Here is a 22,097-nt window from a genome sequence, read left to right on the forward strand (position 1 = left end):
ATATGCTTTGATTGCCATTATTATCAGCCTCGACTCATAGCCACTAGTGGAGTTCCTGAGAGCAGGTGACTGTCACTGTGGCATGGTGGTCTATTTCTTAGCCATTGGTGGATATTTACAGTCACCCTCTCCAAGGCTCAGGGATCCTTGGGGAAGAGGAGGCAGAAATAATACATGAGTTAAGAGTGTTGTGTAACGGTTTCCTCGGAGATTGAAACATTCCATGCTATAAGGCAGCCTCAGGAAGTCCCTGAAACTGAGCAGACTCACTAGGTCCCTCCCTGCCAGAGTAAACAATTAAAGCTCAGAGTTCCTCTCAGACAAGCCTGAAGAAGGCTCTTGAGAGGAGACTCGCTGCCTGGATGAAACCAGAGACCAACCGAGCTACCTGGAAGAGTTTTATACCAACCGAGGCACCTGGAAACAACACCCTCCAACTGTCGAGCTGCCTGCAGGCTGTGCCGTGTGCACCAGGTTCCCCGATTTCTTTAGCTGTCGCCCTTGCTAGAGTGGGCCTTGGTGATGCAGCTGTCTTTGAGTCACTTCTGATCCTGTAAGTAACCCCGGTAAAGCTCACTGGTTCACCAAGTTGGGCTGGGATGGTATCTGTCCTTTGGTCTGTAGTGGGCTGCCTGTCTGGTGTGTTGTGTCTCCCCAGGTAACATTCTTGTCACACCAACATCTGGTGTGCTTCCCTCCTCCCTGTACCGGGGACTCTGGGAATGGCACTTCCCCCGGACTCTGGGGAAGAACCCTTTTGTCACATGCTTTTCCCTGTTGCTGGTTTGGGGTGCCATCTTTCTTTGATCTAGTTACTCTGCCTTGTAATTCCATTTAGTCATAAGCTTCCAGGAGTCCCTCAGAATTTCCGCTTGTTTGCCGGCATCCTTTCCTTGCTTGTGAGCTCCGTTAAATATTCCTGTCACTTGGATGTCATTTCCAGAAGATTGTGAGCAGAAGTGGGGGGTATGGGCACACCTCTGTCCCACAGCTTGAATCCTCCTGTGGCACTCCTGAGCATCCCTGGAAAAATTTGACCTGAGCCACGATGGTTCCTCCAGCCACCGGGGGCGCTCCTCCATGGCCAGTGGTTCATGTGCAGGAATCCCCAGAGCTGGGGCAAAATCGTGCCACAGGTCACCAGCTGCCACCAGCCCAGATTTATGGCTGTGTCTCTGTTAAGGACCTCTTCTTAGGGCTCCAGTGGTTTTTAACTCTAGAACAGTGTGATATCGTGCTTTTCCACTCCAGGAAACCATGTAGGATGCCAGCTCCACAGAGCTCATTTAAAAGCCTTGGGGAAGACCAGGGGAAGGACTGACCTGGACTCTCGGACTTTCCACAAGGCAGTAGGCCGAGCGTGGGTGTCTGATCCGTGGGGCCGGTCTCCCCTTCACACGACAGACAGTCTGTCATCCACACCCCCGAACCGTGTGACTTTACTAGTGCCCTGGAGAGCTGGACTCGTGCCAAGCTCTGACTTCATAGGACACTGTTGGTTTGTCTTGAACCATGGTGCCAGGTGTCCCAAGCTGGCCAGCAGGGGGCTTATGATGATAGGGTTCACGGACTGGCCGCTCCAACCCTGGCCCTGTCAGCCTGAGCAATGCACAGGCACCGGCTTGGACAAGGCGCTCTTTGAGAACGAATCGCGCAGCGCATGCTTTTAAGACCAGCATTCCCACTGCAAAGGATAGATGGTTCTAGAAATCAAGGGGTTGACGTGGGGGTGGTCCTTGTTGTTTTCATAGGGTCTGGGGGTGGATCTGTATGGACTTGACCTCGGCATCTTCCAGGGGGCTTGGCTCTTAGAGAAGGAAAACTTTCAAATAGGGACAGTTTAAGAATCCCATAAGATGTTTTCGCTTGTTGTTGCTTTTGTGTTTTTGAGACAGGCTCTCACTCTGTAGCCCCCACTAGCCTAGAACTTACTGTGTGCACCAGGGTGGCTTCAAACTCACAGTGGAAAAAAAAGAAAAATAAATAAAATAAAAATAAAATTAAAAAAAAAAAAAGACAAAAAAAGGGGGGTTGGGGATTTAGCTCAGCGGTAGAGCGCTTGCCTAGCAAGTGCAAGGCCCTGGGTTCGGTCCTCAGCTCTGGAAAAAAAAAAAAAAAAAAAAGACAAACTCACAGTGATCCACCTGCCTCTGCCTCCAGTGTGCTCGCAGGAAAGGCATACGCCACCACATCTGGCCAAAAGTCCCACAGGGCTGTAAGCAGCAGCTGCCACTTGGCCACCCTGGGCTCCTCATTTCACGAGAGGAGGAAGTGAACGCAGGAGCCTCTATTTCCAGTTTCCAGGGAAACTGACAGTTGGGAGCTGGTAGGCCCATCATGACGTCATTGGGTCACCCAGGTGCTGTCACCGATGTCTGGGTGTTCCCTGGTGAAACTGTAGCTGTGGCCTGAGAAGCGTTTGGTGAGCAAAGAAGGGACTCCTCTGCTTTGAGGTCTGATGGACTTGCTACGTCATCGGTCTGCAGGTGAGGAGGTTTTAGACCGAGCAGCAGAGGGAGGGAGGGAATCCGAGGCTGCCCTGAGAGCAGCAGCAGCAGGAGCAGCGCCCGTTGTCCATCCCTCCAGCTGTCCTGGGGGAAGTCCAGCTGTCCTCTGCAGGGAGAAACTGGCCAAGGCCTCGAGGGACTCTTCTCAGATGGGCACAGTCCCACCAGGATGCATGGCACGCAGAGAAGGGCAAGGTTGGCGCCACCAGGGCTTCAACCCCGATGCACCAGGAGTATTACCTGCTGGATCCCAGACAGGCGTAGCCTTGGCCCAGCAATTGTAGCAGGTCGTTTGGGACAAACAGTTTCGTGACCTCCACTGAAACAGGGAGCTTATGTGACACTCGCACACGTGCACACAAACACCTGTTGGCCACCTGTTGGCGGCCATGATGTGCGGCCATTAGATGTGCCGGCAAGGTTGGGTCTGCTTTGTTATGGCTTCTCTTTTAGAGCCTCTGGTCACTGTGCTGGCGCTGCTGTTAGCTGAAGGATGCCGACGCCGACGCCGCTTTGTCTCACAGGTTCCGGAAGCCCTGCATAGCCACCCCCCCACATTCCAAGGCGATGAAGACACACAGCCAGCCCTCTTGTCTCCAGGGCACTGGCACCTAACTGAACCCGAGGCTGTTCGCCCCCCTCCTGTGAAATGATGTGGCATTTGATGGACATGCTCACACTTCTGTGAGCTGCAGAGCATCTCTGGCTGGCTGGTGGCGCAGAGCCCGGTGCAGATGCTCTCCATGCTATACTCTTTAGTGACTAATGACAAGGGATGGGCGAGTTGCCGCCTGTTCATGTCTCCCCGGAGTATTTCTAAACCCAAGTGTGCTGAGCCTGTGCACACAGAGGACAGCTGGGCCGGCGCTGGGCATTTACTTACGACTGGGGCACTCCTCCAATCCCAAAGCCCACCAGGCCTCGGAGTACCAGGATCCAGCTGTACACGGGCGCGAAAGCACTGAGGACGCCATAGTACAGGGTCCAGAGCACGCTGATCTTCAGCCCCTGTGGAGAGGAGACATGGGGTCACAGGAGCCGTGAGCACCTCCAGGTGGCATGTGCCTACAAGCAGCTAATGCTACCTACCAGGGATGGGTGCAGCCCAGGCTAGAGCACCTGCTCTGGGTTCTATCCCCAGCATTGCCATTTTTGTTTGTTTTTTGAAACGGGTTCTCTGAGTAGCCTTGGCTGGCCTAGTACTTGGCTCTGTAGACCAGCTGGCCTCGAACTCACAGAGATCTGCCTGCCTCTGCCTTCCTGAGTGCTGGGATTACAGGCATGTGGGGAGGCAGAAGCAGGCACATCTCTGTGAGTTCAAGGCAAGCCTGGTCTACATAGCCAAGTCCAGGACAGCCAAGGCTACACAGAGAAACCCTGCCTTGAAACCCCAACCCCCCAAAAAAAATTCAGGATGAATGTTATTTAAGGGATGCCAGACACTGACAGATATCATTCATTCACTAATTTATTTACTTATTTCTCCAGTGTATACATACGTTGAACACTTGTGTGCCTAACAAAACAACGAACGCATATATATTTAATATATGCAACTGGAATATACCACACACCCCTGTCCCCCCATCCATCCATCCATCCATCCATCCATCCATCCATCCATCCACACAGCATGTAAGTACTGAGTGCCTGCTGCTTGCGTGGTGCTAAACTTCGGGAAAGGACCTGGCAGCTGAAGGGTCTGGCCACACAGGACTCTTTTCTGCATTTTAAAAACTGCTCTTATGTGAGCTCACCGTAACACACCCAAAAGAAGAGGACATTCTCGTTTCTGCTCTATGAATTATCAAGGCAAGCGGAAGACGGATTTGCTCAAGATCAGCATGTGGCAGAGCCAAAGCTAATGCCAGGGCTTCCCACACCAGACCTGTGCTTCGAACGAGCCGCTCCCTTCCTCCGGGGGCCTTTGGTAGCCCCCACCCCCATTGGCTCCAACCGCCTAAACCTCTCAGGCAGCTGGGATGTGTGGGGACTGAGTCGGTGGGAGAACTTGCCTACTCAGCTCTGACAGATTGTGGGTCCCAGGCTCTAGGTAACCCAGGTTTCAAGAGAAGCCGCAAACCACCCGACATTTATTTTTATGCAAAATACAACATTTTGAAAATGGAGGCAACCAATTACAAACCCTTTAAAAGCCTGTGAGGGATGAAGAAAACAGGGGGCCAGCGTGTAGCTCAGGGTTAGAGTGCGTGATCAGCAGCTTCAGGCCCTGGGATCGACCTCCAGCACTGAAATCGGCAACACCCTGGCATGCTTCTGTCTCCGTGTCACAGTTTGCAACCTGTAGCCCAGGAAAACTGGGGTGAGGTCTCGGCTCCCTCTTGGCCACGAGGGCACTGTTCACAGGTCACAGAGACCAAAGCTTCCTCAGAGGCAGAGTCCTACTGTCTGCCTGGAACTCCCGTTTCCTCCTCAAAGATGGCATGATGCCAGGTGCAGTGGCACACACCTGTGCCAGCACTTGGGAGACTGGAGGATGAGCATCAGGAGTCTGAGGCCATCTGGGGTACATACTGAGTCCCTGTCTTGGAAACAACAACAAAAACAACAACAAGACAGCACACTGATCCAGTGACACTGCCCACGCTCTGGACTGCAGTGACAGCAACCGGCTCGTTCTACCGTGTGTCGGCAGGGACACACCTACGCACGTTACACATGCCTAATTTTGCTTTCTGAGGCAGTCTCCTGTAGCCCAGGTTCGACTTGGACTGACTGAATTCTAGAGATGACCTTGAACTGCGGAAACTCCTGCTCCCTCCCTAGCTCTGGGGTCACAGGCAGGTGCCACCCACCCCCGGTTTTCTTCCGGTGCTTACTCAGAACATGGCCTTTTGCGTGCTGGGCAGGCACTCCATTGAGCCATGCCCCAGCCCTTCGTATTCCTTCATACCCCAGCCAGCCACACCCCACCCTAAGTCACTCTCTGTGCCTCTTTTGCCACCTTTATTTTGCATGCAGGGAAACTGGGGCTCAGGGAGGTGAAGCCACTCACTGGTAAAGCAACGGAGAGGGTGGGGGGTGGGGAGCGAAGTGGGGACACAACCTGCACTGCCCTCACCCTTCCATGGCTAACATAGCCCCCAGGCCTAAGGAACTTCCACAGGAACCAAAGTTCCTCATTGAACCCTAATGCAGACTCCCACGTGGGCGTGGAAACCTGCCCCTGGACCAGGATGCTAAGAAGTCGCTCTGTGGTTGCTGCTGCTGTGGGGTGCCTGACGTGCTCTGAGCTGTGCTCTGAGCCCCGGGGGAGGCTTCCTAATTACAGCTGCTCCTTGCTTGCTGGGTTTGGGTAGGAATTCCATCACGGCAGGAGAAGCCTTGCCACTGGGGACGCCTCTCCTTTCTGGCTGGTCACATCCAGCTACATGTTGGGTGTGAAACTTAGCTCTCCTGGGAGAGGAGCCAGCCGAACTGTTATGGGCAAGCCCGCTGTGCAGCCTCGTTTACTTGTGGACTGGTCTGCTGACTCCTCTCGGGGAGAAGTCAGCCTGCCTGCCAGCGGCTGGGGTCAGGGTGAAGGACGTGGACACTGGAGCAAACGCCAGGGTGCGAATGCTGGCTGCTATGAATGGGCCCAAGCTTGGTGAGCGTTAAGAATAGTACTAGACGTTTATGAAATGATTTATCTGTGCCAAGACCTGGTGTGCAAGGCCCCTCACTCTCTGAAATCACTCCATGGAGTGTCTGAGCTAGCTTGCTTGTGCGTAAGAACAAGAGGCTCAGGGAGACTGTGTGGGGAGCAGCTGGACCCGACCTCAGGCAGCCTGGCCCAGGCCTATGGGTTCCACTGAGAGGTGTGCTCCCTTTGCATTTGCAAACCAACCTCATGGGTATCGGGCAGAGATACCCATGGGTCTCAGGTGAAGGGAAAGGGGCCGTGGAATTCACAGCAATATCGGCGGGCAGCATCTTGTCTCTGGACCGGGTCCCTCGGCACTACTCATACGTTGGACAGAATTATTCTTTGTGGTTCAGGGCGCCATGTGTACTTTGGGAGGGGGGCTGGACAGGAGTCCTGGCTTCTACCTATGAGATGCCATCATCACCTGCTTCTCTTAGGTTGTGACAACCCGGCCTGTCGCAGACATTGTCCAATGTCCCCTCCCCTGTGCTGAGCACTGTATTCTAGAAGGCATACATGTTGGGGTTATAGTTCACAAGATCTAGTAACCGTCATTGTTGAAAACCTGCCTATGAAGTTCTAAAATCCAAACTCTCGGCTCAGTGAGATGGCTCAGTGGGTAAAAGTTCCTGCCACCAGTCCTGACCACCTGGGTTCTACCCTTGCCACACACACAGTGGGAGGGGAGAACGGGCCCCCAAATGTTATCTTCTGACCTCTAAATGTGCGCCGTGGCACAGGAGAATGTGCGCACACATGTACACACACACACACACACACACACACACACACAAACATGCGCGCGCGCACGCACGCACGCGTGCTTTAAAGTAATTAAAATAATATTGAGGCCAAAACCCATAACCTTCTCTCTGGTCTGCAGAGCCACCTCTTGAGATGCGGATCTGAACTACTGGTCTCAGTGGCAAGAGAACCTCAGCTGAAGGCTGCTGTGAACCTTGAGGTAAGGAAAAGGTCCCTGTGGGCCATCAGCGGGTTAAGTGCCTGCCTTGCGTGATGGATGAGAATGGCCCCCATAGGCTCATGTGTTTGAATCCTTGGTCCCCAGTGGAACTGTTTGGGAAGGATTAGAAGGCGTGGCCATGCTGGAGAAGTTGTGTCACTGGGTGTAGGCTTTGAGGTTTCAGAAGCCCATGCCATTTCCAGTTTGCCCTCTCTGTCTTGTGCTTGTGGTTCGGATGTAAGCTCTCAGTTACTGCTCTAGCACTGTGCCAGCCTGTCTGCTGCCATTTCTCCCTGCCACAATGGCCACGGACAGGAGAATTCAGTTCACTTACACAAATGAGGTCACATGGGTCAGGAATGACCCTGAGGTCACCTGACTCACACCATCCCTGTGCCACTCTGCCTCTAGAGAAATCTCAGGTTGATGCAGAGAGTCCGAGAAGGAATGGAAATACGGTCAGAGAGAGCAGCGCTGTACACCACGATGACGGTACAGATAGAGCTCTTCCAGGTGAAGGTTCCAGATGGGAGGAGACTGGCTTCACGCCCAGAGAGTGTCAGATATCCAAGTGCAGTCTCATTAAGTGAGACTAATGTCAAGTAAAAAGGGAAGCGCTCTTCCAAGCCTTGGAGGCACCAAGGGACAGCTGTGTCTGGAGCCCAGCGGGATGTCAGCCGCCCATCCCCTCCCTCCTGTTCGTAAAGCCACTTCGCATCACTAAAGCAGATCCAGACACTGAACGGGCCAGAACCAATGGTGTTTTGTTTCACTCGAGACAGGAGCTCTCTCTCGGTAGCCCAGACTGACCCTATGTTCATCACAATCCTCCTGCCCCGGCCTCTGGGATGCTAGGATTACAGATGTGCACGGCCACGCCTATCACAAACAGTGTAGCCAGGCTGCCATCCCAGCAGGGCAGTGGGTATGGAAGGCAGGCCAGGAAACGTGCCTGCCTGGCAGACTGTGACAGGACCCATGCCTCTAGGAGAGCGGTTCTCAACCTGTGGGTCACAACCCTTTTGGCAAACCTCTGTCTCCAAGAATATTTACATTACGGTTCATAACAGTACCAAAATTACAGGTGTGAAGTAGCAATGAGAATCATTTTCTGGTTGGGGGTCCCCACGTCAGGAGGAACTGTGTGAAAGGGCCCCAGCGTTGGGAAGGCTGCTGTCCTAGGATAATAAAGCTGGTGTCATCTAAGGGGCAAAAATTGGCATCTGCAGAGCCACAATCACCCCTGCTAAAGCTTCGGAGACTGCACTGTGCGCCATGCAGCTATGATGGCTGGAACGCAGCGTGTGTGCGTTTAGAAGAGGAGCCTTACTGTTTTCCTGCCGTACTGGTCCGAGATGTTTCCCCAGAGCGTGGAACTGGACATCATGCCGATGAAGACCACCTGTGGGAGGACAGACAGTTTCTATTAGCAGCTAGGAGAGAGGGGAACGACCACCAGCCTCTGATGTCACCCCCCCCCCCCCCCCCCCCCCCCCCCCCCCCCCCCCCAGAGAGCTACTGAACAGACATGGTTTCTTTTGTTTTAAGACAGTCTGTTGGTGTAATCCAGGCTGGCTTCAAACCCTCAGTCCTCCTGCCCTGGCTTCTTGTGAGGTAGGATTACAGGCAGGTACCACCACCACACCCACCTGTGGACAGGGCCCCCAACAATCACATTGGGCTGGGATGAGCCATTGGTGCCCGCATTTCTCAGATGAAGGGGCTGAGATTCAGTAAAGGAAAGGCCCATGGCCGGGTTCCCACAGCTGTTAAGTGACTGGATGGGCACAATGGCTCAGGACCTGGGGCTCTACCAGTGCTGGGACAGCGGGATTACAGGGATGGTAGGCATAGCACCCAGAAGGCAGAGGTTGGTTTTCCTCCTCCTCCTCCTCTTCCTCCTCCTCTTCTACCTCCTCCTCCTCCTCTTCCTCTTCTTCTTCTGACATGGCTTCTCTCTATAGCCCTGGCTGCCTTGGAATTTGTTCTGTGGACCAGGCTGGCCTCAAACTTCCAGGAATCCATCTGCTTCTGTCCCCTGAGCTCCGGGAGTAAATTTGTGGTTTTGTTTTGCTATAGGCTTGGACTATATACCCCCAGCTGGTCTTGAACTTGCGATCCTCTGGTCACAGTTTTCATGTGTGCAGTTATGTGCATAGCTTCTCTCTCATAATCCTTCTCCTCCTCCTCTCTCCCTCCCCTCCCTCTTTTTTCTCTTCTTCCCCTTCTTCCTCCTTCTTATTTTCTTCCTGCTGCTTTTCCCTTCCTCTTCTCCTCCCTCTTTTCCTTCTTTTCTCTGTTCAAGCCTTCTTCCTGACTTCTCTCATCCTTGGCTTCCCTCCTCACAAAAAATGAGAGGAATGGCAGAACTTTAGAAAAACACCTCTACAGGACAGAGAGGGTTAAAGAAACAACAAAGCAAATCCCCTCTGCACTGGACCTGGCCCATCAATGGTCTTCTAAGTCTTGGTTATGAGCTGACCACCTTTTAAGAAAGACCAGCAAGAAAATTAAAAAAAAAAAAAAAAAACAGGCGTGTGTTCCTCCCCAGGGTGAGGAAAGAGTCTGTCTGTCTCTTACTCAGACCCCATCATTTTTCACTCAAGACTGCTCCTCAACCGCAAAAATGTAGGAGTGTGTGCTGTGCCTGACTCCCACTGAGCTGTGACCTCATTGCTCACATCAGCCACGCGCTGCCTCAGGTAGCGCTTCCAGTCAGCCAAAGCTGCAGTGAGGATCAAACCCACGGTGTTCTGGGACCCACCACTAAACAGCCGACTGTTCCTGGGCGCAGCTGGGCTGCGTGACCTGGAGCGAGTGGCTAGCTCTCCCTGTGCTCCGTTTCCCACCACGAGGAGCCTATCTAGCACGAAGGGTAAAGGGCACTAACAGACGCTGTGCCGTGGTGGTTGCTGTTGGTTGCCAGGTTGATAGGTCTAGAATCACCAAGGAGATGAGCCTGTGGGTGCGGCTGTGAAGGTCTCTACACTGAGCTGGGGGAGGGAAGACCTATCCTAAATACAGGTGGCACATCCCTGAGCCAGAAGGAACAAGAGGGGAGATCTGGGCACCGGCCATTGTCTCTCTCTGCCTCCTGACGGGGAGCGCCACATGACCAGCTGCCTGGCACCCCTCCTTTGTGTGCCTTGCCCACAGACAGGCTGGATGGTGTCTCCTCAGACCATCAACCACTTCAACCCTGTCCCCCTTAAGTTGCTCCCTGTCGGGGTTACAGTCACAGCAGGGACACCAGTGGCTGTGTGTGCACTGTATCCAACATGGCTCACACCCTTTGTTGTTGTGATCGTGGTTGCTGCCCTCTCTCTCAGCCCTTCCATCCCCTCCAGGGCAAAAATGGAGGGTGCTGCCTCACTCTCCTCCAGTGCCTCGCTCCAGGGAGAACACCGCTTCCTGCTTACTGAACATCTACTACCTGCTAGGGGCCGTGTGTGCAGCCTCCACACCTCCCTCCTGGGGAAGGGACGGCGCCTCCTGTGTGCAGCTGGCTTGTACGGAGTACATGACACACTGGTGTGCTCCAGATTTCCTGAGGGTCCCAAGGAGCTAGCGCACCGGGTGGGTGACGTTGGCTGCTAACCTGTTGGGGTACATCACAGAGGAAGGGGCGCTAAGGGAAGCTGACATCAGTGTTTCTGCCCAGGGCTGGTGGCTGGCTCATTTTATGTCAGCCTGACGCAGCTACAGTCAGTTCAGGAGAGGAAATCTCAGTTGAAAAAATGCCTTCGCCAGGCTGACTTGTGGGCAAATCTGCGATACATTTTCTTTCTTTCCTTCTTTCTTTCCTTCCTTCTTTCTTCTTCCTTCCTTCCTTCCTTCCTTCCTTCCTTCCTTCCTTCCTTCCTTCCTTCCTTCCTTCCTTCCTTCCTTCCTTCTTCATTTCATTTTATTTTTGTTTTTTGTTTTTTAAGACAGAGTTTCTCTGTGTAGCTCTGGCTGTCCTGGAACTAGTTCTGTAGACCAGGCTGGCCTCGAACTCACAGACATTCCCGTCTCTGCCTCCTGAGGGTGGGATTAGCGTGTGCCACCACCACCTAGCTTTGTAGTACAAAGGGAGGACCTGACTCACTGTGGGTGATCCCCGCCAGGTGATCCTGGGTGCCATAGAAGGTAAACTGAGCAAATCATGAGGAACAAGAGAGTAAGCTGCGGTCCTCTACAGGCTCTGCTTCAGCTCCTGCCTCCAGTTTCCCCGAGTTGAGTTCCTGCCCTGCCTTCCTTCAGTGATAAAGTGCAATGCGGAGATGTGAGATAAACCCTTTCCTCCCCAAGTTGCTTTAGGTCATGTGTTCATGGCACCAGTAGGAAGCAAGCCAGGACTGCTTGGCTCTTTTCTGCAGAGCTGGGCAGCAGGAGAGGAGCAACATCCCACAGGATGCCGGGGATCCGGGAGCTGCCAGCTCACCTACCGAAGTCAGCAGCGCCACCTGCCAGCTGGGCAGTCGCCACTCGCAGTGCAGCTGAGGTGCCAGGATGCTCAGGATCATCATCTCCATGGCATCCGCCATCTGCGGGAGGAAGGGACACTGTGAGGCAGGCGTGCGCCCAGCCCTGACCTCGGAAAGGGCGGCCAACCTTTCTGTTTCCTGCTGGCACCTGGCCCGATAGACTCATGGGAAAGCCTCTGGGGTTCAACCAATGACCTCTTACACAGGGTCGGGTGTGACAGCTGATGGGCTTGGTATGTTTCCCCACACCCTATGTGTCTGTTTGTGTTCCAATTTTATTTTTAAATTCTGTGTTTATTTCTCTTATGTGTATGGGTGTTTTGCCTGCATGCACTGTCTATGTACCATGTACATGCCATGCCCGTGGAGGTCAGAAGAGGGTGTGGGCTCCCCTGGGACTGGACTTATAGGCAGTTGTGAGCCACCACATGGGAGCTGGAAATTGTGGGAACGGAACCTGGGTCCTCCGATGAGCAGCCAGTGCTCTTAACCACTGAGCCAGGTCTGCAGTCATTTTTTTTTAAATTGCGCTTATTGATCTGTTTGTTTCTTTGTGTGTTCGTGTGCGTGCACCTGGCCCAAACCATCAATCTTCTTGTCTCCACCTCCCAAACACCGGGATCACAAACATGTATCACCACACACAGCATCGTTTCCTCCTATTTTAAAAAGTACAGGCCCTTGGTCAGGGAGAGCTCAGTGAGTTCAGCACTGCTGTCAAGCCTGAGGCCATTGATCCCCAGGATCCAGATATAGAAAAAACAAACCCACTTCTATCCCTGGCCACACACACATGTTCACCATTGGCTCACACACACACATACACACACACACACACACACACAATGTAGTAATAAATACAGACACTCCCCCAGATGAAGTGGGAAAGGCTCTTGCGTCTAAAATCTGAGCACACGTTTTCAAAGACGCAGGACAGTGTGGCCCTTTGTCTCCAGTGCAATTACTCCTTTCTCTTCGGTTGGTAAGTCGTGTGTTTGTGAAGAATCATCTGCATATTTAATTAACACACTGTTTGAATATATTAGCATATATTAAGGAGCCCCAGGTACTAAATGTCTTGATACTACTTTATGACTAGACAGAACAGTGGAAAGTTCAAAGCAGAGAGGCCATGGGAGTGTGGAGCCCAGGAAAGGTCTGTTTCTAATTAGTGAGAGAAATGGCAGATAAACTGATGGTCTGTTTTGGAAAACATGGGCTTAGGTTACCTCTTGCCTCAGCCTCGAGAAGCAACTGGATTAAAGACACTATGCACTTTGTGCCATAGCTCTTTAAGGGGCTTTAAGGTTCCTTAGCAAGGGGTTGTGAACACCTCGAATTGCAAGGCATTGTTTATTTTACTTTTTGCAGTACTGGGGTGGAGCCCAGGGCCTTGCACACATCTAGGCAAACATGGAATTATACACCCAGCCTAGATGGCAAATGTTGACTGTGTCTGTTTCCCTGGGCAGGAATATGAACCCAAAGCCATCAGCTCACAGTCGCCCCGAGTCCCCACGGAGATGCACTTCCATAGCTGGATGCTTCCTGGGGATGATGGCCAACCATGTCCAACTTCCTCCCAGCATGCACCTGGGCCATCACCACACATCAGCTTTGCTGACTGGCCTCCCGGCAGAAGCTGTGTGTGGAGAGAACTGTGCTATCCTGTGGCTGTGGCCTCCAGCTGAGCAGCAGGGGAACCTCGGGGTGCATGAGGCACTGCCCCCCGGATATTTACCCAAGCCAAGCCAGTGAGAACAGAGAGCTTCCACTGAAATCTTCCAAACCCAATGGCTTCCACCGCGTCTTCCACCATGAAAGTGTCTAAAAGGAAAAAGAGGGGGAGAGGAGTCAGCACATCTTGTATTTGTATGAGTGTGGCATCTGGGGGTGGTTCTGAGGCAGGCTGATTCACTGAACCATGCACTGCTAGATGAACTAACATCACAACCACTATCATCACATCACCACCATCATCTCCATCATCATCCTCATCTCCACCCCCCACCACCATCACCACCACCACCATCACTACCATCACCACCACCATCATCTCCATCATCACCCTCATCTCCACCTCTACCATCACCATCATCACCACCACCACCATCAACAACACCACCATCATCTCCACCACTATCACCATCATCACCACCACCACCACCATCAACATCACCACCATCATCTCCACCACTATCACTATCACCATCATCATCACCATCACCACCATCATCACCATCATCTCCACCACCATCACCACTGTCACTACTATTATTATCATAACCACCATCATTATTATTTTCACTCTCACTACCATCATCTTTACTGTCACTGTCGTCAATACCACTACTACCATCATCCCTATAACTGCCAAATCATAATCACCATCACCACCATCAAAATCATAATCGTCACCATAAATACCATTGTCGTCACCACCACCATCATCACCATCATCACCATAGTCATCACCATCATCGCCGCCATCACCACCTCCTTAATTCCCATCAGCACCAACATCAACATTATGATCATGACCATAATCACCCTCTTCGCCATCATCTGTGTGATCGCCGTGACCACCATTGTCACCAGATGCTGCAGTGATGCAGCTGGCAGGGATTGTGACGTAATCGTACCTCCTGAAGTAAGCCTCGTCGTCCCAGGCTACACCTCCAGTGTCACCCCGAGGCACTGTGCCTTCCCAACCATCCCCTCACAAGACCTTTTTAAGATCACCACCTAGGCAGGCAGCCTGGGTACCAGGCCAATGCCTGAGCCGCCGGGCTTTCTTACCATCGGTGGGATTGGCAAACTCCTTGGGCACAGCTGCCCCATCATCCAGCTCAACTGCTTCTAGGCCCACTCGGACCCCCTCGATCTGGACATCATGCTCCCCAGAAGCTGCGTCGTCCTCTGACCTTGCGCTCTCTCCTGTGCGGCGGAATTTCACCACCCTAGAGAAGGAGGCAAATATGAGATAAAGATGGCCAGAGCCCCCTGCAAATGGCTTTGCTGCAGTTTTCCCTCCCGAGAGAGACAGAGGGCGTTTTCTCACCATCTAGAGCGCTGGACAGGTAAGCCTGGCATCTATGTTGAATTTGGTTGGGTGGGGAAATGCGGGGGAGGGTATTGGGAGTTACTGATCAGTTGACAGTTGGACAGTTGGGCTCTGCGCCGTGTTTATGTGTGCATGACTAAGCCTTTGTTCTAGGCCTGAGTTCTGTTTTGATGCAGGCTCACACATTGCTCTTTACTTTCCCAGAATTCATCTGTTGGCCATTCTCTAGCTGTGGAAACATCACAGTGTGTGTTTACCCAGACAGCGGCGAGGTGACCTAGCCTTGTGGGTCCATTGTCATGTGTCCTAGAGTGTCACCGAGTGGTGTGTAGGGCCACTTGTTTGGGTCTTTAGACTCATCTCTCTGTGACAGGGATAACGACTGGGTCACACGGGCTAATGCAGAGAAGTTCTTGGTTTTGCCTTTGTTTTGATTTAAAGTGACCACCTGAAACTTTAAATTGTGTGAATTCACACTAAAAGCCACATTCCTGGAGGTTCTATGCCCTGACCTCAGTCTCCTCTACGTGACCTCCAGCCCTGAGGATGTGCTCTCATCTCCACGTGCCTCTGCTTCTCCTCCTCACTTTGCCCATTTGTCTGGCTCTGAGACTCCACAGACCCCCGCACTGTGCCACTCATTCCTCAAACCATGAGTCCTTCCCGCCCTCCATTTCTCCCTCCTTCTCTTCCTCCCTTACTTCTTTCCTTCCTCCCTCCATCTCTCCCCTCGATTTTTTCCTTTCTTCCTCCTTTGTTTTCTTAAATAAAGACAGGGTCTCACTATGTAGCTCAGACTGGCCTTGAACTCCAGATTCTCTCTCTCTTTTTCTCTCATCTATATATATCACTGTGTCAAATACACACACGCACACACCCTTCAGCCTCCTTGATGCTTCACAGCTGCACATCACCACTCCTGCTCCAAACTAAGCTGTTTCTCATCTCTTAGGAGACACAGCATCTTTGAGAGGCTGTTTCTTTATCTGAGACTCAGGACAGAACGAACTGTCTGCCTACAACCTTTCCCCCTCCAAACACAAGACCCCTGCTATCTGTCACCCCAGATCTGAGGTGGCAGCTCAGGCAGACAAGTGTGTTCTGCCTCCCAGCTCTGGGGGAGAGAGCTGCCCAGTGCAAGAGGTTCATTTCTGTGACTTTGAAATCACAAACAGCAGAGTGTCTGTGTGAGCAACTGGAGAGCAAAATGAACCCAGAGGCAGAAGGGGTCTGCAAGCTCAGTACAAAGTGCCATGATTATTATTAGCATTGAGATGGCCTCACATAGCCCAGGCTGGCCCTGAATTCGCCGTACAGCTGAGGATGACTCTGAATTTCAGATCCCCCAGCCTCTGAGCACTGGGATGGTGGACAGACACCACCACACTCCATCTATGCTGAGACTCCAAGTCCAGGGCCTCACCCCCGCTAGGTGAGTGCTTTCCCAACTGAGCATCCTGTTGTGTTCAGCTCTTGGATTATTCTGTGAACCCTCGGAGACCCGCGGTGCCCGGGCATGGCACGTGTTTGTTTCAGAAGCACAGGGAAGCTGCCCTGCTTGGGAAGCTTCTAGAATTTACACGTGCCCGATCACAGTGAGGTGAGGACAGCCAGAATCTCCATCCTTAGCTACACTACGCTGGGAAAGGGGCCAAGGTGGGGTGGCCGAGTTTGAAGCCTGCGGCTAATGTGTCTGTCTCCGCCATTCCATTCAATAGCGTGGGACCAGTGTGCTTTGCAGGGCGGCCTGGCTGGCGTTTTCTGCATGCTTAGTTTACACAGCAGCTCTGTGAGGTTGCTGTTACCACCATTTTACAGACAAGAAAAACGAGGCCCTGAAGTCATGTGCCATACGCATGGACACGGAGCTCCAGAGGCATAGAACTAGGGTTGGATCCCAGCTCTATCTGGCTCCTATTCCAGCCACACCAGAAGCACTCCCCCCTCCTTCTCTCCCTCTCTTCCCCCAGGTCTGTCCATAGCTCCCACGTACTCCAAACCTTTGTGGAAAATGCTTTGGGCAGCACTGCTTCAAGAGTAGAGAATTACACAGAAATCCCCTTCCTCCTTTCCATCCATCACTTCCCTCAGGCTGAGCCATGAGGTGCCGCCAACCCTGGAGTACCATTCAGTTGATGCTGCAGGCTTTATCCCATGTGTTTTCTCAGGTGACTCTCCCTCAGTCATATGTGCCTCGTTATTCAGTTTAACCCTGGAGACACTCTGACAAGGGGGCCTTTCGTCACCCCCTCTGGTGGCTGCTCACATCTCTAAACACGGGCTATAATGACGGGGTTGAGTTTTCCAGCACAGCCTGGAATGGGAGCGTCATTTCTTCTCCTCCTCCTCCTCCCAGTGTTTTGTTTTTGATAATATCAAATACCCATAACATAGCCCTGGCCGCCTTCAGCGATTTAACATACAAAGTGTGCTCGCATCTCTGGACCTGTTTCATCTTTACATCTCAGACTCTGTCTTCCTGCACCCAGCACCCAGAAGTTGGCATTCTCCTGTCTCTGTGACATCCACTGCTCTAGAGAGCTCACATAAATGAATCAGAGCTTTATTCCTGCGTTTCCTTTTTTCTCAGTCCTGAGAGTTTAATCTGGGGCCTTGTGCACAACAGACAAACACTGTATCACCGAGACACTCCCATCACACTCCTTTCACTTTTAAAATTGTCAAAGTTTCACCAAGATACCCAGGCTAGCTTTAAACTCACTCAACAGCCAGGGCTAGCCTTGAACTTGTGATCCTTGCCTCGGCTTCTGAATGTCTAAGGTTACTACTGGCCAGAACCACTACCAAGCTGAAGTGGAGACTCCTTGGTAACAGCTGAATAATATTTTGTTGTGTGGATGTACCGCAGCCTGTCCGTTCACCAGCTGAAGGAGACTAAGGCTGCTTCCGTCTTTTGTTCACGGTGAAGAGAGCTTTGGCAAACGAGGCTGTACAGATTTCTGCCTGAGCCCTCGACTTTACTTCTTTCAGTAAAAACTGATGAATGCTTAAAGTTTTGAGGAACTGCCAGAGTGACTTGCACAACCCACGCGTTCCTGTTTCTGTGAGTACCTGCCAATCGTTGCTCATTCCCATCAGTCTGGACACACAGACAACTGTGTGCTGTGGCGGGAGCTCGCTGCGGCTTTCATTTGCAAGTGCTTAAACATATATGTTGTTAAATTTAAAACTGCACCTGTGTGTGTGTGCATGCTCATGTGCACAGGGCTCTCTTACCATGTGGGACCTGAGCATCAGACTCGGCTGTCGGGACGGTGGTAGGAGCCGAGCCTCTTCCGGCTGGGCCAAAGCCACTCCAGCCTCTCCTTTGCATGCATTGAGCTTACAAGGCCTCTTTGGAGTCAACTTTGAAGCAACATGCTTTAAATTAAGTGTATGTTTTTCTGATTCTCTCCACACTGCCTGTGCTGGCCTCAAACTCGCCATCCTCCTGCCTCAGCCTGTGCTGTGCCGGGATTCACAGCCCGGGACAGCACACCTGACTTGTTGTCCACATTCTGGGACCAGACTCTTACCAACTGTCTAACCTGCAAACATTTTCGTGGGTCCCTGACTGGCTTCTCTGTGTGAATGTGATCGTTAGGCACAAGGAAGGTTTTCATGTTGGCATGGCCTACCATCTGGTTTTATTTCTATTGTTTGTGCCTTTGTCATGTCCATAACAGTGACCTCTGGTCCCCAGGTCATAAAGCTATCTCCTGTTTATTTTGTGTGTGTGTGTGTGTGTGTGCGTGTGTGCGTGCGTGCGTGCGCACGCGCACATGTGTGCACATATATGCAGAGCTTTGGAGGTCAGGAAACTCTGTGTGGGTCCCTAAAAATTGAACTCAGGTCCTCAGCTTGGCAGCCGGCACCTTTTCCCGCTGAGCTGGCATCTGAAGGCTTACAGATTTTGTCTCTGTTGCCCTTGGAGCTGATTTTTGTAGCTGGTGTGGGTTTAGGGCTGACTTTGTTCCGCTGGCCCTTCCCCTTCAGGCCGTGGCTCGTCCTTGTTGAAAGCCATCTGTTTCCAGGGCTGTCCCTGGCTTTGTAGTCCGTTGAACTCTGCCGAGGCAAGCGCCACCCAGTTTGACCCACATGGCTTTGTAGCAACTATTTTTTTAAAATTTTTTTTTTAAAAATTAGTTTTGATATCAGGGCCCCACGAGGCATCTGTGCTTTTTGCTTTCTGGTGTCCCCCGAGTCTCCATGTGAATTCTGAAGTGGACTTTCCCATTTCTGGAAAGAATGCAAAGTAGATTTCTGGGCCAGTGATTTACTGAGAAAGCGCTCTTCAGAGAACACCACTGCAACAGGGGACTGGGAGACAGCGGGAGACCGGAGAACAGGAAGTCAGGACTCCAGCAGGCCCCTAGGGAGGCTGCAGCATGGATGGTCCCCATCCAGGTGTGTGGGCCTAAGAACAGGCCGGTCTTTGGCTACGCCACCTCCGTTGCAAAGGCCGTCACCTCCAGGCTGGAGGGCTGCCTCTGGCCATGGATGGTCCTTTATGGGAGGGATCCTCTGAGCAGTCAGCACTCCTGGGCAGGTGCTAGCCCAGGAAGAGGGTCTGTGTCCCCCATGAATAAGGTAATTCTGAGGCACAACGCAAATGTGAAGAGCTCTTGTTAATAGCGCCCCAGAGTCAGCACCGAGTCACACAACTAGTGATAAATCAGAGCTTGCTAACGGCCAGGAGCTGGCGTGTGTGTGTGTGTGTGGTGTGTATGTGTGTGTGTGTGTGTGTGTGTGTACATGCAAGTGTGTGTGGTATGTGTGGTGTTGCATGTGTACATGTTCACGCGTGCGCACACATGCAGGTGTGAGCATGTGGAGGGCAGAGGTCAGCGTCAGATGTCCTGTATTGTTTTCTACATTATCATTGTTTTGAATGTCTTTTTGAGAATTCATTTTTACTTTTTTATATGTGGATGTTTTGCCTGCATGTACAGCTGTGTCACATGCATGCAGTGCCTGTGGAGGCCAGAAGAGGGCGTCAGAGCCCCTGAAGCTGAAGTTACAGATGGTTGTGAGCAGCCGTGTGGGTGCTGGGAACCGGGTCCTCTGGAAGAGCAGCTCTTAGCCCCTGAGACACCTCTCCAGCCCTTCCACTTCTTTTTTGGTGATGATCTCTCGCTGACTCTGGGGTTCATGGCGGACTGGGCGCTCCAGGCGTTTGCGCACTGGCAGCGGGTTGACAGGTGCACGGTATATGGGGTGGGGGTGCAGGGGCTCGCACTCGAGTCCTCAGCGAGCACTCTACAGACTGGGCCACGCTCCCCAGCCTCTGACCACTCTTAATTTTTAGAACTCCCCCCATTACCCTGTCGACCAACCTATGAGTTAGGTCCTAGTTCCCGGATGTGAGTGAGGTGCTCAGAGGAACGAGGGACTTGCCCTGGGTCACTCAGGTCGAAGGTGCTGAGCCTCCAGCATGGCTTTCTTTGCAATCACAGCCCTTGGTTGGAGCCACTTGGCCCCTGGTCAGTGTCACCCTGAGTATCTACAGGTGTGCAAATGAGGCCCGTGCTGAGCTGAGCGGAGTGGGCCGGCTACCTGGACACAGCGAATGGTGTGTCCTAGAGCCAAAATTCAAGAACAGCTCAGTCCTGGCCTACTGGCCTCTCCAGTCCGCCACCACGGTACAGGGGCAGAACCCCCAAAGCTGTTTACAACATAGATGCCCGGGCCCAAAGGTCTCCCCTGGGGGCTGAGAATTTTAATTTCAAAGTTCTTGGGAGCTGCTTGGAATCAGACAAGAGTTTCTGTCACTCCCGGAGCCCCTCACCATGAAGCAAGGCTGCCAGGGAGCCTGAGGCTGAGCATCTGTCTACTGTTCTCCCTCAACCTAGGCAACCAAGGACTCTGACCAGTGCCCCATCAGTCTGGAGCTGTAGTGTCCCATGCAGCTGGACGTCAGGTGTCCATTATGAAGAAAGGAGAGGCGATAAACTGCCTCTGACAGGGACGCGGCCGAGAGAGGAGGACACATGCTGCTCTTGAGAGGCACCTGCCAGAAAGAGCCAGCTCTGGCTAAGAGTGTGTGTTTGTGGGATGACTCTGGCACTGTGGATATCGGCCACAGAGCCAGCACCATAATAAAAACTGGCTCTCAGGCATCCCGTCTTGATTGGACCGTTTGTCGGCACCGGTGGAGCAAGCGGGCCCGTGATGGATGGCCAAGCTACCAATGGTTCAATAACAGGCCCTGGAAATTCCGGAGTGTTCGGAAGCCAGTGTGCTGCAGGCCGGCACGTCTGGGATATTAGATGGAAGCTTTCCCCTGAGATGAAGCCAGTTGCAAGAGGCCTGTGAGTCTGGCTCCCATATAACATGCCCAGAACTGGGGTATCTGGAGAAACAGAAGGGCAGTTTGCTGGTTGTCAGGAGCCAGGCAGTTGCCAAGCAACAGGGAGTGACTTCCTAGTTGGAGACCAGGCTTCCATATGGGGTGAGAGCAGTAATGCTTTGTGATACCTTAAATGCCTCTGAGCGGCGCATTTTAAAACAGCTAAAACAATTAACTTTGTGCTATATTTTTCTGAAACAAACACAGTCCACCTAAACTCTCAACTCTTAACACTACATGGACCCAACTGGAGTGCATTTGTTCATTTATGTGACAAATGCTGACGACTACACTGGGCCAAAGGACGCTTCTGGCATCATAAAGGTGGGTGAGAAATGGGCAGACCTACCAACCCTGTCACCTAGCCCTGAGAGCAGGCCCACATCACAGAGCCTGGCGCTGGTGTGCACCCCGAGGGCCGGCTATTCTAGAGGCTGAGGCAGGACAACCTGGACAAAACAGTGAGACCCTATGTCAAAAAACAAAACCAATCTATCCCTGCACCGTCTGTGTGAGCGTGCGAACATGGCGCCTGCATAGAGAATGGTGCCACCCACAGTGGGCTGGGTCTTCCCAGAGGCGGTGTCGAGCTGGCAGTTACAGCTGACCACTCCAGGGAGGAAAGGGAACCTTTCAAATATGTCTACATCCGTATTTATTAATCAGCTCACTTTCAGAGCTAAAGGGAAGATCAGCAGACCACCCCTGGATCTGGATTTTGGGGCCTGATAGCTCCTCGCACATCTTTCCCTTAAGGACTGTCAGCGGCTCCCTACTTCTGTGACGAACACCGACCAGAAACTTTTGGGGACTCTGAGCTGCATGGAGCCATTCTGATGGCGGCTCATCACGGGGATCCACACGTGTACAAGCCACGGCTGCTGTGATGACTGTGAAGTGGACCCCCATAAAGACTTGTCATGTGTCAGCCCAGGGTTGTTTAATCTTCACCCTCACTACCCCCATTTTACAGAGGGAGACACTGTGGCCTGAGGGCCTGGCAGCTCACACACCCCATGACGCACAGCAAGTGACTGCCCTCGGCCTGGTTCAGCCATCTTCGGAGTTTACCTTCCCAGATGTGTCTCTTCTGGGACA

General features: G+C 52.4%; 1 protein-coding gene across 1 annotated transcript in view; it reads right to left on the reverse strand.

The window, feature by feature from the left end:
- The window catches only part of Svop (SV2 related protein), a 61,875-nt gene that overhangs the window by 23,849 nt on the left and 15,929 nt on the right, over positions 1-22,097 (reverse strand). Inside the window, exons 2-6 of the mRNA XM_055606231.1 lie at positions 14,386-14,546; positions 13,328-13,413; positions 11,548-11,646; positions 8,451-8,522; positions 3,391-3,515 (exon numbers count right to left, since the gene is read on the reverse strand). Of these exons, the coding sequence (XP_055462206.1) occupies positions 3,391-3,515; positions 8,451-8,522; positions 11,548-11,646; positions 13,328-13,413; positions 14,386-14,546 (543 nt within the window). The remainder of the gene's footprint in view (positions 1-3,390; positions 3,516-8,450; positions 8,523-11,547; positions 11,647-13,327; positions 13,414-14,385; positions 14,547-22,097) is intronic.

Source organism: Psammomys obesus, unplaced genomic scaffold (assembly GCF_907164565.1).
Source record: "Psammomys obesus unplaced genomic scaffold, mPsaObe1.curated_primary_1811, whole genome shotgun sequence".
NCBI lineage: Eukaryota > Metazoa > Chordata > Mammalia > Rodentia > Muridae > Psammomys > Psammomys obesus.